This window comes from Lissotriton helveticus, chromosome 5_1 (genome assembly GCF_964261635.1).
Source record: "Lissotriton helveticus chromosome 5_1, aLisHel1.1, whole genome shotgun sequence".
Lineage (NCBI taxonomy): Eukaryota > Metazoa > Chordata > Amphibia > Caudata > Salamandridae > Lissotriton > Lissotriton helveticus.
Window position 1 is genome coordinate 1,478,312,832 of NC_136065.1, and position 14,841 is coordinate 1,478,327,672.

Sequence of the window (14,841 nt, forward strand, 5' to 3'; positions counted from 1 at the left end):
GGGAGAGAGCAGACAGAGGAAAGGACCAGCAAAATGCTGCCAAAGTTGCAGCAACTTACAAAAAAAAGGCACTTTCAAGTTACTATTTTTTCATTGTTTTTGTTTACTGAGCCTTCTCGGATCGATACATTAATAAAAAGGCACATGTACACCTACAAAATGAAGTGGACACGTCAATTCTCATTTTAATTTTATAATTTACTTTTGGCCATACTGAACAGCATCTTGTCAATGCTGTACTAAGTCCCAAAGGCTGTTGGCTTCGCATATTAATGATTTAAATGCTCACAGTGGTGAGAATTCAGTTTGCTGCAGAATGCACAAAGGTACATCATTTCAACTAATGAAATAAACTTACTTCTTAAACACAAAGATTACCACCAAGCTGAAATTGTGCAACAAACTCTTACAAGCCTGAGAGTAGAAAAACAAATAAATCTATCCAACAGTTGATTTCAGACATAGAAGCCATGTTGCATGGGAGTAGTTTGTGGTGTTACTCACCTATCTGAAACGGCCCTGGCTTTCAGCAGTGCTGCTGTGTAACAAATTGCTGCAGATTTTGGAAGGCTGATATCTGCAACATAAATCAAGGCACACTATTTAGGAATCCTAAATTACATCAATATAACAAACAGTAAAAGCTTTGCCCATTTCACATCTGGGATGTAACATAACAAAAATAATTTCTCAAACTACCCATGGTTACTACAAGAGGAATACACAAAAACAAGGTGTGGCATGGCTCAGGGAGAGTGGACTGCCAGTGATAGGTACAGGAGTCGGTGTGGTCTCCAGGTGATTGCAAGACAGAGTCCCCACAACCCATAGGGCCCTGAACAACTAAGGGTAGGTTCCAAATAATTTTTTAGAAAAGAAGTACGTTCCATTACGAACTTTACCCTTCAGATTTTAATGCTGGTACTCACACTGCTGATTGAGAGTCTGATTTGTGTCTAGTTATATGAGCCACGGTCCTTGGAAGACATGCTGAATAATGGGAGATCCCGAGCATTCGGACCCCTTTCGAACCGAGCAGAAAAAGAAAACTAAAATTACTGCAGTCCACAGAGGATGAGACTTTGTTACAGAATTGCTAATCTCTCACGCCAAACATTCATTGAAGCTGATTTATGACATGACCGGTTTTACCATGGATTTCACAATTCTCATGGGAGCAGCGCTGTAACACCAGTTAAAACACCCTCCAGTCCACGTCCTGAGGACAACCCTAGAACGGAGCAGGGTTTGAAACGCGTTGGAATTGGGGCTGAAGTCTACTAATGCATTGGGGAACATATATGGGAACAGCACAAAGAAATTATCCCCATAGGTGTAATGACCCCGCAGAACATCAGGCTATCTTCAGCTCAGTATTCAGGCAGGAACTTTTGAACGTTGATAATTCCGCCTGTCTTGTATGTTTCACACAAGTACTGATGTCCTCTGAATTTGAAGTAGGGCAGTGTTAATGTGAACGGTGTCCACGCATTTTATTTGTTCATTTGTTATCTGTTTTACTCTGTCTGTGCTTTTTTTCGAACTTGTTTGTAGTATAGGTTTCTGTAAAATGTGCCACACTGGAAATTTGATGTCTCTTTCCACGACATGATGAAACATCTTTTCTAAAAAATGTGAAAAACGTTTAAATTAATGTGAAATAAATCACATGCACTTTGAATTTTTTGTCTAGGTGCCTATTAATATTTGCTGAATATCCCTATCTGGTCATTTGTTTGTTTCTGAGAAGTAGAGTGGTCCAGGCCAGGTAGTGATAGGACCCAAGCATCTATTTGTTTTTACTGTTAGTTATACGATAAGGCGCTCAAACTATTTCGATTAGGGTACACTTGATAGGTCCTTTCTTTTTATTTTCTAGTAAGCAGTAATTACACATTCTTTTATATATGACAAACCAAAGTAACAAACATGATGCATACACCAAAAAAAGAGCAACAAAAAAAACAAAAGAAACAACACACCAGAAGACATGAAATTGAAGACTAAAAAGAGACAAGAGAGAAACCTAAGAGACACTCACTGGGGCCGCCCAGACAGTAAGGACATATAAAAGGAACTCAGATGTGAGCACCCTACGAATGCTGCAGAGCGCGGCGTTAGCCCTCCCTTCCCCCTATTCTTCCATCAACAAACCTCATATCTGTCGGCCCCTCATCTTCCCCCTTCGGCCTTTACACTTATACAAAGCCATCTCCAGATTAAATACATGATGTAGTATTGCCTACCATGCCTGATATGTTGGTGGCATTACATCCTTCCACATAGTAGCTATCAGAATACGATAGACAGCTGCAGCCATATAACATAAATATCCTTGAGTAGGGTTTAGCTGTGATCTTTCATCAAATCCCAATATTAACAACGTTGACGTAAGGGTTACTGCCCGTCCCACATTTTGACATAGGAACTGTTCAATACCCGCCTTCTGGGCCAGCAGTTTATCACAATCAGCGAACATATGTATTATATCAGCTGGTCCTTGATCACACCTTGGACATTTATTGTTATCCCATTTCCCCCAAGTCCAAAGTTTAGCCGGGACAAAATAAAGTCTAAACATTGTTTTATAAATTTGGGCTTTAAGATTTGCACTTAGAAAAATGTTCTTAGAAAGTTCTAGTGACCTACAGATATCTATGTCGGGATTGTCCAATTTTGCTGCCCACGCACTTTCAACTTTACAGATGTCATCCAGGTGGCCTCCAACAGTATTATATTCACGTCCTTAACACAAATAGGTTTTTTCATCAAAAGTTCTAATAGCGGAATTCGACCCAAGTTAATGTATTGCAAGACCATCTTATTTATCACCTCCCTCACTTCTCACTTGTATATATTTAAAAACTGTGCTTGAATGTAACCCAAATCTTGTCTGGAGTTCCTCTAATGAGGTGACCCCATTCTGATCTGCAATATCCCCTATCTGTTTTATACCTGCCTTTTCCCATTATTTACTTATGCTATCATACAAGAGGGCCGGAGAAGCTGATGAGTGCCATATATATATATATATATCTATGGATTTTAGATATCTCCACATTTTTACTAATGTTTCACCATATATTCCAGGCAGTTCTTAAAATCTTGAAGTGTGTTTTCTTATAATAACTGCCTTCCAGCTGCCTTAACACAAGCCCTGGAGCAAAGTTGCCAACTGCTAGTTCATAAATATTTGGTGGGGTCTCCTTATCGGCCTCCTCCACCCCTGCCATACCCTCACTTTGAGGTCTGAATAATATAATCATGTGTTGCAGCATTACAGCCCAAAAGTAGTATGTAAAATTAGGAATTGCCAACCCCCCCTGATGTTGCGGTAGGGTCATAAATTTAATGATCTCCTAACTTTTTTATAACCCCAGATAAATTGCGAAAACATACCCTCTACCTTTTGAAATATGTAATTTTCCGGTTCTATAGGCATACAGCGGCAAAGGTAGAACAGCTTAGGAAACATAGTCATTTTAATGACATTTGCTCTGCCAATAATGGAGAGATGTAAATTATCCAGCCGCTTGAGGTCCCCCTCCACTTTTTTTTAAAAATCGGAGCCGAACTTATTTCCCACGTTGAACCCACTTCTGCTGTAATAATTATCCCTAGGTACTTAGCTGCATCTGTCCTCCGTGCATCCTGGAATTGTGTGTTTCTGGTACAAACAATTTGTGTTTTGTCAGTGTTTGGACTCTAGCCTGATTGTTTGCCAAATTCTATTGCTAGACTTTCGATCTTATCTATAGTGCTCTGCGGGTCTGGGGTGACAACCGCGATGTCGTCAGCGTAGGCTAGCACTTTTGTATGATAGCCTGAGGTGACTACTGGTTTATTTGCAAGATCCGCCAACAAAGATCTAATCAAGGGATCTATGTATAAAGCAAATAAGATGGGGGAGCATGGGCACCCCTGCCTCGTCCCCCGTGTAATTTTAATCCTATCCGACTCCTTCCCCATTAATTGAATTTTAGCATGTGCCTCAACATACATGGCCTGCATAGCAGTTATTATTCTTTTACCAAATCCCTTAGCTCTTAGATTAGGCCACAGATACCCCCACTCTACTTGATCAAATGCTTTCTGAGCATCTAACAATATAAGAGACATCTGTGCCCCTGTGGCTGCAGAAATATCAAATAGAGAAATAACCCTACGAACATGATCGGTCCTGATGTATGCCAATGACCTGGTAGGGCTGCAAGGCAATATTTATGTGGACCACTGCGCTCGATTTATGTGATACTTATGTCCCACTAGTCCATAACCTGTACTGCTTTTTAATCGTACCATGAATACAATTAATTAATAATACAAATATTCCACAGGTTAGTCATAGGTAATTTTAATCCTGTAGCACCCAGTCAGAAATTACACTCCTAACATGTCTCAGAGGTTTAAAGCAGTGGTCTTTTCACCACTGCACATAAAAAATGGGGAAAAGCCCCCCAAAAGAGCTCCTGATGTAGCCATTGGGTTTTGCACACCTCACCCAAAATATAGCATGACCAGATGATGAAACATGCCACCTTGGGGGGAGGTGAGAGTCTGCTCTTCCGGATAAGGATAATCTTTAGAACCTAATTAGATGAACTATTATAGGTCTAACTATAGCCATATAGATTGTTTTTTTCCAGAACCCCACAGCTTGTTTTTGTGTTTTGAGAGGAAGCTTGACAGACCAATACAATCCTCATTTTATTACTAAGCATACTTCAGAAAGAGTCCCATCAAGGATTTCAAATGGTGCAAATAACCCCCCACTTATGTTTAACACATCATCGCAAATCAAAAACTACTTTATGTTTGATAGCTTTTATTAGGTATTACAGTCATAATGTTTTCATACATTGTTGTTACTTTTATCATTTCTTTTTTATTCTGGGTACAGGGCCATACCGTCTATTCCAGAAACAGAGAACTTTGCAACTGTTGTTCCTCTTTTAGGAGACATTCACACCACTGAAGGCTGTCCATCTAGAGAGTCAACATCCTCATTCGGCAGCTGGCATTTTGTAGGGATTTCAGCTGATGTGGAATGATACCAATTTAGAATTCTACAACCCATGAAAAAGCCTCCAATCTGTACCAAACTTCCAAACAAGGCACATTTTTCAGTTATCCCACTGTTAGCGGTATGTGGCACACAAGTGTGATGTTGTGTCGCTGTACATGAAAGGTTATTTGTGATGTCTAGAGGCAGTTTCAACATAGTACCAATGCAGTACTTCTCCTGCAATAACGGATGTTAAGGAGAGAAAGGGGTATTATTGAATGAGTTCTTGCTCTTCTCCACAAGCTAGATGCGACAGTGAATGCAGGGGCACTCACCTCTTCTCTCATCAGCAATACTTCCCTTCATTGGCTTAAGAATTGGCAGGCACATTTGCTTGGCACCACAATTCACCACAGGGTAATGAATGTGGTGGAGAGAGAAGGAGAGGGGATTTGAATGCTTAATTGAAGGGGAACATACTTGTACACAACTTGTAATTAGGTTTAATACAGCACGACTTAATGGAGCTTGTTCTGTCGGGTCTTACGAAAGCTATGGACAGGTATCAAAACCCTTTGATAGTTCCGTAGGACTGTTAGACGTCAAAACATTACTATCTAAAGGTGCCATTACCGCTCATGGTGGTGAGCGTCTATCAAGCCAGCAAGGCACTTGATCATCATCAAGTCTCTCAATGTGATGGGCTAGTTGGTCCCAGAGGATATCCTCAGCCCTGTATGCAAATATTAGCAAGTGAAATCCATTTGGTACAAGAACCAGACAACCTTGAGTCAAGTTTACACAACTTCCCCCTGTGTTTCTAAGTTTCTCTATAGGTGCGACACCAAGCATTAGCATTTTTCCAAATCATAAATGTTGGAAGGTGGTTTGTTAGTAGGGGGTAAGTATTCAACAACTACGTAGATTAGTAGATTTCTGACTACAGAAGCCCTAATCCAGGTCATCTTGATGCTGGTAATCTCCCCCATTGCCTACGCCAACTCACTTTACGTAGGTATCCCAGCATATCAACTAAAACACCTACAGTTGGTGCAAAATCAAGCGGCCAGAATAATCCATCACCTGACCAAATGGCACCATGTTAAGCCATTAATGGGAAGTCTACACTGGCTCCCAGTTGTCAAACGTTTGGCATTCAAGCTGGGGTGTATCACCTTTAAAATTCTATACGGCAACAGCCCAGCTTTTGTATCCTCTCAGATTCAGCGCTATGTTCCCTCCCGAGACCTTGGGTCTTCACATTTGAATTTGTTGGTCATCCCGTCCCCTAAACAGAAGAAACATGGAGGACTAAGGTTTGCGGTCTTGACCCCTCAATCATGGAATTCTCGCCCTATAGAGATCAGATGACTGACCTCTTATGCACAGATTAGAAAACAGCTAAAGACTTGGCTGTTCCGCCAGGCATACGACTAATCCCCTCTCAGCAGCATCGTTCCCTGGACTATAGCGCCATGAAACCGTTTGGTGTAAGTGTGCTTTAAAAGCTGTTTCAACATAACATAACAGCAATAAGGTCACCAACACAATATAAGGCCCAGACAAGGTCTCAATAACCCATTCCCCTGCTCAACCCTGGGTAGCTGGAAACGAGCAGGCAGGCTCAACTTAGGAGACAGGTGTCTAAAGTATTTCAAACACCAATACATTAAATAAGTAAGACACACACAATAAAAATCCAACTCCAATTTATAACAATACGAAATATTTGTATCTTTAAAATGACACCAAAATGACAAGAATCCAATGTAAGGAACCAGTGCTATGAATTTTTAAAGAATAAACACTTTCTAGTGCTTAAAAAAAGAATAGCGCCAAATTGGTACATCTGGTCTGGCTTGACAGTGATAAAGTCAAAGTTTGAGGCTGACCGCGATAGAGCCCTGTTCGGATACAGTAAGCAGGAGACCACTGCCAAAACTTTACCTTCGCCCTTAGAAACTTTTCTGGAGGATATTCTCTCGACGGCGAGCGGGCCTCTCCAGCAGCCTGGATACGCAGCGGCTTCGTTGGCTTGGTTAAGCAGAAGCCCCAGTCAACTGCTTAAAGTGTTGAGCTGCGGAGCTTTCAGGGGGACGAACCTGAAATCCTGGCTTGGTCACAGTTCAACATAGTGGGCTTGATGTTGGGTTGGTCACTTTGTGGAGCTTTTTCCTAAAAGTTCTCAAAAGTTCCCCAAACTTCAGGAGGTGCTTCATGGCGTTCCTTTGGGGGTTCAAAGTGTCCACACAAAAGATCCAAGGTTCCAGAGTCTGAGTATCTCCTAGGAAGTTGGTACTACAATTCCCAAAATGCACCTAGCAAGACCAGCTGAAAGTGGTCAGCCGGGTTCTTCTTGTTGGAGATATTGCAGGTGGAGTTCTTTTAACCGGTTGCTTCCAGGGAGTCCACGCCTTCTCTTTTTGAAGCAAGGCAAAGTCCTTAGGATTGTAGTTCCTTAGAGTGCAGCAGAGACAGTCATTCAAAGTGAAGTACTCTCGGTGCAGGCCAGGGCCCCAGTAGGGCAGTCCTTCTCTTTATAGCTTCAGGTAGGGGATCTGAGTGGCTATGCAATTCTACCATATTTATCCAGTGTTCTGGGGTGACAAGCGGGGGCACACCTTACCAATAGGGTACAGGGTGGCATCCAAAACTATGACAACTTCCTCCAAAGTGTGACATATTCTTGTCCCACAAAGCACTGTACGTTGAAATTTAAAATGGAGATTTTTTTCTTGGTGTTCGAATCTGCCTAAGCCAACCTACTGGTGTGGCTCATTTACCTTAACACTCCCATTCCAGGCATCCTGCATAATCCATTCCTGGGGCTCCCATCTGGCTGGGGGTATAGAAACAGGGGTAGGCCTGGCTTGCATCCTTACTGTCCTGCTCTCTTTAACCCCTTCTGGGTTGTGAGAATTTTCCCGCTTTGCTGGAGAATTAATGAGTGAGCGTGTTTTAGACGGCCCACGGCCGTCCTCCACACACGGTCACCGTGACGTCGGTCGTCCTGAGCACCGAAGGGGTTAAAAACCAGTTTGTTTACTGTAGGAAAGTGCCCCTTTTGACATGGTTGGCCACCCACTTTTTGCCTGATATCTGGTGCAACCTTGACTGAACGTATACTGGGTCGCTGCTAACCAGGTCCCCAGCACCAGTATTCTTTTCCTAAACTGTATCATTGTTTCCCAATTGGCACCCCTTTAAGCCCCATGCAAGTCCCTTGTAAATGGTATCTCTGGTACCAAGGGCATTGGACCTAAAGAAGGCCACTAAGGGCTGTAGCACAAAATGTGACATCTTGGTGCAGTGAAAACCGAAGAGTCGACATGGCACACACCCTAGCGTGCCATGCCAGCAAAACATTGCATGTGGCATAGGTAAGTCACCCCGACAGCAGGTCTCACAGCCCCAAGGCAGGGTGCACTATACCCCATATGTGGGCAAATATGCAAGACTTGATATGTCCCTTTGATATCTATGCAGAGCCTTAAATATTACAAGTGTCCTGGGAAGCTATAACGAGTACAGGGGCTGGACACTCATCATTACAAGTACCCCAAGTTGTTTGGTAGCAAACACCTCGTCTTATTAAACCCACACTGATGCCAGTGTTGGGTTTAAAAATAAATGCACCCATAGTACATCTTAGAGGTGCCCCTGTGTGTTCACTGACTGGTCTCAATCAGCCAGCAAACACAAACAGGTTTCTGATCTCCTATGGGGAGAACCTTCGCTCTCGCAGGTAAGGAACAAAGCCTGCTCCGGGCAGAGGTGTTCACACCTACTCCAAGCAGGATGGGCATTCTAGGTCAGGAAGCTTCTAAGGCACTGCCGCCTCTGTTATGCGACCCCAGGTCTCTCCAAATAGTGGAGGTGTCCACTCCCCTTACCCGACCCCACTTTTTAGCAGCAAAACAGGTGGGAACATTGGTAAGACTCGGAGCTGTGCCCAGATTCAGCAAACACCACCCTTAGGGCAGGCCAGCTGATGTGGACCGAACTTTTTAGATTCCTCCAAGTTGTTTTGGACTGAATTAGCATTCTAGGGTCAGAATTAGATCCACTTCCTACTGGAAGTGGACATAAAGAGGGTGTTGACACCCTAAGAGTAGGTAGTCTATTGGCTACTACCTGTCACTCCCCATAAGCGTCTCGAAATTGAGTATTTAGGTGGCACACCTGAACTCTGATTAGAAGGATCAACTGAAGAAGGATGAGGAAGCGTCACTGCATGGCGAGAACTGCAACAGATGACTGGCGCAAAGCCATGCTGTCCTCAGCCCTCTTTTGACCATCGCGATGAGCTGGAGAACTACAAAAACCTTGAGTAGCCTGCCAGCAGTTTGAACATCACTGACAATCTCCCTTGGAGTACAGGAGCTACTCCTCTGCAGTCCGCAGTCCCCGACAAGCAGAGTCCGGTCCACCGCCTTACAGCTCCCCGGCCCGACCAAAGCCACAGACGACTAGGAGAAGGTACTCGAACTCTGAAAGGTCAGATCTGTCTCCCCACCGAGTGTGAAGACACTAAGACCAACCGGGGACGTGCAGCACCATCGCCCGGAGTACCCGAAGCCCTGCACCACATTGGGAGTCCAGTCCTGATTCTCGCTGCACCAGGACCAAGTATCCATCGAGGGATATCCATATCACTGAGATTTACTTCATGTGTGGCCCAGCTGCTTCAATTTTGCCCCTGCCAGCTGTTTGTCTCTAATAAGACCTAGACAACAGTTGAACTATATCAGAATCACCAATCTAAAAGATATCCAGGTAAACAACCAAAACCCCCAATCTTCTAACCCTCCCCCCATCTCGGCGTATCTCCCAGAGCAATAATTGTAACAGCATCAGAATAGGGCACGATAATTTCACTAAACAGATCTTGGTGCATAAACATCAAGGAACACCACTGCGCCGATAATAGATATAATTAACTGTATGCGTGGCACACTCAACTAGGTGTAAAAGCTATATAGCAATACACATCAAGGAGTTCCAGCTGAAAAACTTGACTCAACGGTCACATCTAATTCCCCCTCCGGGGCTTTTATTAACAGCACCAGCGCCTCCCAAGCCGTTGCAACCTATAAAGCTCTGTCGCTGTTCACTCTACGAGCCAACTGTAATCTAATTGTGCCCTCACATTCTGCCCATCTAAGGAGGTCAGCCCTCCATCTCTGACAGCTGGGAACCTGTCTAGGCTTCCAATGCGCTGTAATGTCTTTTTGGGGCAGAAGAAGACCAAGTCCAAGAATTTGCTAGTAATCTTGGTCTTGGATGTGTGGGGGAACCAATGGAGCAAGCAGGGGCCCATAGCAGGTTCTAATGTCCTTTCAGTAATATTACACAATAGGGAGACCACCTCTCCCAATATGTCCCCAGTTGGGGGCAGTCCCACAGCATATGGTGGAAATCTGCGCCCTCCGTGTTGCAGCGCGGACAGAGCGCTGTATCCATATCAAAGTGTGCATTAATTTTTGCCGGGGTGAGGTATGCCCTGTGCAGTATAAATAAGTGCACCAGCTGGAAACGGGCATCTTTAGTATTTTTCCACGCCCTTTCCACCAGTTCAGTCCACACCTTCTCTGGTATCTCTTTACCTAAGTCCTCCTCCCATTTCTGCTGCAGCTCCCGCATCGGAGTCAGCACTTCGTGTGTCATACGCCTATACAAGCAAGTAATTGCTTTAAAGGACCCTGCCGCCATTACAACGTACTGACATGCCATAGAAGTCTGCGGGTCGGACAACCCTTCCCTCCAGCGCTTTTGGATGGCCGAGATCAGGGCAGAATGAAGCAGAAAATCTCCACGGGGAAGGTCATACCTGTCCTGCAGTGCAGTAAAGGGGAGAAGGGTGTTATCCTCCTACAGATCCCCTAACATATGGAGTCCTTTCTCTCCCCTTCCAGCTAACACAGACCAGTTGCCACCATGCAGGAGTACCTCACACATGGCTAAAGGGATCTCCGGGACATAAGGACGGTCAATCTGCGCCCTCCGCTGACTCCTATTCCAGCAAAGCCGAAAAGTCCTGAGCTCATCAGTGAGCGTCTCAATCCGCAATGGCTGCTGTAAGAATTAGTCCGGACTTCATAGGGTAACTGTTGTCCTCTACTTGAATATCGCATGTTATATCCCAGTGATTTATTAGGAACAATGTAAACCTTTACAGAGGCTTGGCTATTGATTGGCTTATTGCTTGCATTGGCAGATCTACTGTTAGCATACCCAGGTTTTTATTGGTGTTTTATAAAGGTCAGATGTGTGGCAAGGTGATGAGTAATAAAGAAGAGAGTAAGATTGCTATTTGAAACAAGGGTGAGAGCGGCTGAATGGCGATGAAGGTCGGAGAAATATTGCCTGTCCATGCTACAGCTGAATTAAACTGCTGTGATGAAGCTGTACTCCAGGCATAGGGAGAGACCTTGAAAGTTCAGCTGACAGAGTTATAAAGTTTTAAACATACAAATAACTGGGTAATAAAGGCCCATTTTACAATGAGACAAAGGATATGACAACTTGACTTTTTCGAGTATGGCTCAAGTGTGTGCTTGTTGTTGGGGTATATTTGGATGAATGCTTGAGCAATACTAAGATTATTGTATCTGAAGTGCTGAATGTACAGTTTGGAATACTTGTTTAGAAATATGTCTTATGTTCAGCATTACATAACTCACACCTGTATCATCTAAAAGATTAATAAGGATAGAGAGTTGGTACGAAGATTGGTCTGTAAGCAAAATAACCACTTCTCAGTGAGCCTCCACGCAGGCAATGGCCTTGTTGCTACAAAGTGGAGATCAAAGACAATGGTGGCATACCAGCCCAACACTCTTGATAAGAGAGATCTGGGAATATCAGCTAGAGACAGTTTTTAGACCTCCAACAGTAGCAGAACCAATCTGTTCAACGATCAAACACAATTAAGCTGTAGCTACCTACATGGATCGGAGCTGCTGGGAGCTTATCAACAGGAGCATGTGTGGGTGTTCATCCCCAGAGAGTTACAGTAAATGGAGAAGTAGTGAAGGAGTGCCCAACCTCGAACGTAACGCCAAGGGCTGAACCACTGCACATATGACGAGCCCACCTCAGGTGGCACAATAGTTAGGAGAGGGCTGTTAGGAGACTGAACATATTGGAGTACATCAGGGAACAAACATGTCGGCGGAGTTAGTTGAGGGAGCCCTTGGCATGGGGCCCTTAGCAAACCCACCCACACTGTCCAACAACCTGGTACACTGCTGGAGCAAGCACTAGACTTTAGCAAGGGATCACTTCTTAGTGGATCTTCCGCTTGGAGCCTTCCTCCATATTCTTTCTATGCATCAATCACTATTTTTCAATGTTAACACAGTTAGACAAATGAAAGAGCAGATATCACTAACACTTCTTCACTAAGCTGGGTAATATACAGACAACAACACTATCATACTATGCGGCCAATTATGGATTATGAAATTGAGACTTGGATATAGAGACCTTATCACACATTCAAATACAGTCTTACACAGATGATAAACTTTTCATTTGAACCAGAACAATACCCTGCCGAAACAGGCAGTCTGTGAGGGTGGGGGATCTCTCAATCCCTGCTCTATAAACCCAAGCTGCTCTGATCATGGACAGGGCAGATTACTAATGTTAAGTTGCACTGACCTTAACAACGACTCAGCGGGGCAACACACCACTCAGATTAGTGATTCCCACACCGCACCCCCATCTTATTGGTTCACCATAGGTGCACATATTGCAGCCTAGATTCTACTATGAGGATCAGGACATAAAGGGCATATATAGTTGATCCAATAAACTACTGAACTTTATAAGCCTCCGTTTGAGCCATACCACTCTACATCAAAATCTTCAATAACTAAGGCGAACAACGGCACCTCTAGACAATTGTTCTCTGCAGAAGCAGTGACCAGATACAAACAACCAAATAAAAACAGAGGCTGCGAAAAAAAACTGAAATTACAGTTCAAACAATTCTGAGGAAAATTACTGCAGATGGTATCATGGTGGCTGCACTGGGGTAAGCTTATTGAGAACAGACTTTGCCAACCTTTCAAACACGCCAAAACCAAACAGAGAAACCAATGAATGCACTGAAATTCTCCTCAGGCTCCAGTCTAGATTGGAAACAGGAAGAAGAGCACATATAGCAAAAATCAAAAATATGAAAGACAGATCAAGGAGATCCCCATCTCTAGTATTCGAACTTTCTCACTGTGTTAGATCGAGATCGAGGCATTGCTTGCTTTGTATGCCCCCGACAAAAAAGACAAGTAATACACACAGATAAGTATGGGCTATTTCTGTTAGGCACTCAAGATAATCATTTTTGATGACGAGCGGGCTGGAATCCTACCCAATCTTCAGCGCAAAACTGACGCCATACTCCCTCCTCAGGGATGCAGACCCACACAAGGAACTTATGACTCTGAACTTGGAAGAAGCTCCAGCGACAATAACCTCCCTCAAGCAAACCAGCCCCTTGAACGGAACGAACAACAGATTGGGAGCAGTCCTGAAAACTGACTCACTAGTCACCTTAGCCCCAGACATGGCAAACTACCATGAACAACAAGATTCTTCGACACAGCCCACCTATGACAATGGACCCATTAGTAACCAGGGCAGCACAGTCATGGGTTCCCCCTCAAACACTAGGGCTGGACCCTGCAAAAAGGAAGAAGATGAAACTACTGGCACCCCAAACTTGCATAGGCTTCATCCTGGTCTGGATAGGGACCATCCCACCACAAGTAAAATGGCTGTCCTCCCCGGCTGCACCTTTAACCTGCACAGGCCACACACTTACTGGATATGGACATTCACGCCATAGGTAAAAAATGCACCCACCTCCTGCTGGGAGAGCAGAGTACAAAAAACAAAAGCGAATCAAGAACCGCCCAACAAGGAACCCAGGCACTTGCAAACAGGGCCTTGCACACTATTACATCCAGAATACACCTCCACCGCCCTTTTGATATCCTAACCAGAGGTTGTACAACCTAGGGCCCTCTGGAACAACACAGGCATAAACTAGATAACTGGGACCAGGAAAACTAATTGCAAACGCCAAAAAGGGAGAGGGCCCCAGTCTTGCCCTTGTTCATATTTAGCCGCTTTGGCATACAGAGGCAAATTGCCAAGGGCCGCATGGAAGGTGCACCAGGCCCGAATGGCATTACTCCAGTAATCTACAAGGAGGATCCACCGTTCTGGGCGGCTCAACTCGTCCCTATCTTCAATACTGCCACTCTGCTCCACAGCATCCTCCTCTCAGGGAGGGGCTCAATACTCACACCAATATGATATGCAAGGGGGACGACGACAAGGGTGACCCTGGAAATTACTGCCTAATAACTTTAATTGATAATGAAGCAAAACACTTTGCTGGAGTTCTATTGAAGGAACTACAACATTGGGATGAGGCACATTCCATTATTCATGCGAATTAAACCAGCTTTTCTAAAAAGCAGGAACCACAGACAACATTATGTCGCTTTCAATGCTGACCGATGTTGCTAAAACAAATAAATACCCTATCCATCTAAGGTTTTACTTATTTTAAAGCTACCTTCGACACAGTGGATCGGGGCAGGCTCTGGAGGAAATTGGCGAATCTACACATTACAAATGGTCTGTTAAGAGCCCTGGAAACACTACATACAGATATATGGGTCAGGATCAAGGTGGGGGACGGCTCCCACTTATCTAGGAAAATAAAGAGCATGCAAGGCTTGAAACAGGCATGTGACTTTGCCCCAACCTTGTTTACTTTATTCTTGGCTGACCTCATGCCCTAACTAAATGAGGTGTCC

At 44.1% G+C, this 14,841-nt stretch overlaps 1 protein-coding gene across 4 annotated transcripts in view; it reads right to left on the reverse strand.

The window, feature by feature from the left end:
- The window catches only part of ST7L (suppression of tumorigenicity 7 like), a 1,501,068-nt gene that overhangs the window by 981,606 nt on the left and 504,621 nt on the right, over positions 1 to 14,841 (reverse strand). For all 4 annotated transcript variants that reach the window (XR_013594902.1, XM_078644468.1, XM_078644466.1 and 1 more), the window contains exon 10: positions 505 to 577. Coding sequence is in view for 3 of the 4 variants with exons in the window: in XM_078644468.1 (XP_078500594.1) it covers positions 505 to 577 (73 nt within the window). In the remaining variant the exon portion in view is untranslated. The remainder of the gene's footprint in view (positions 1 to 504; positions 578 to 14,841) is intronic.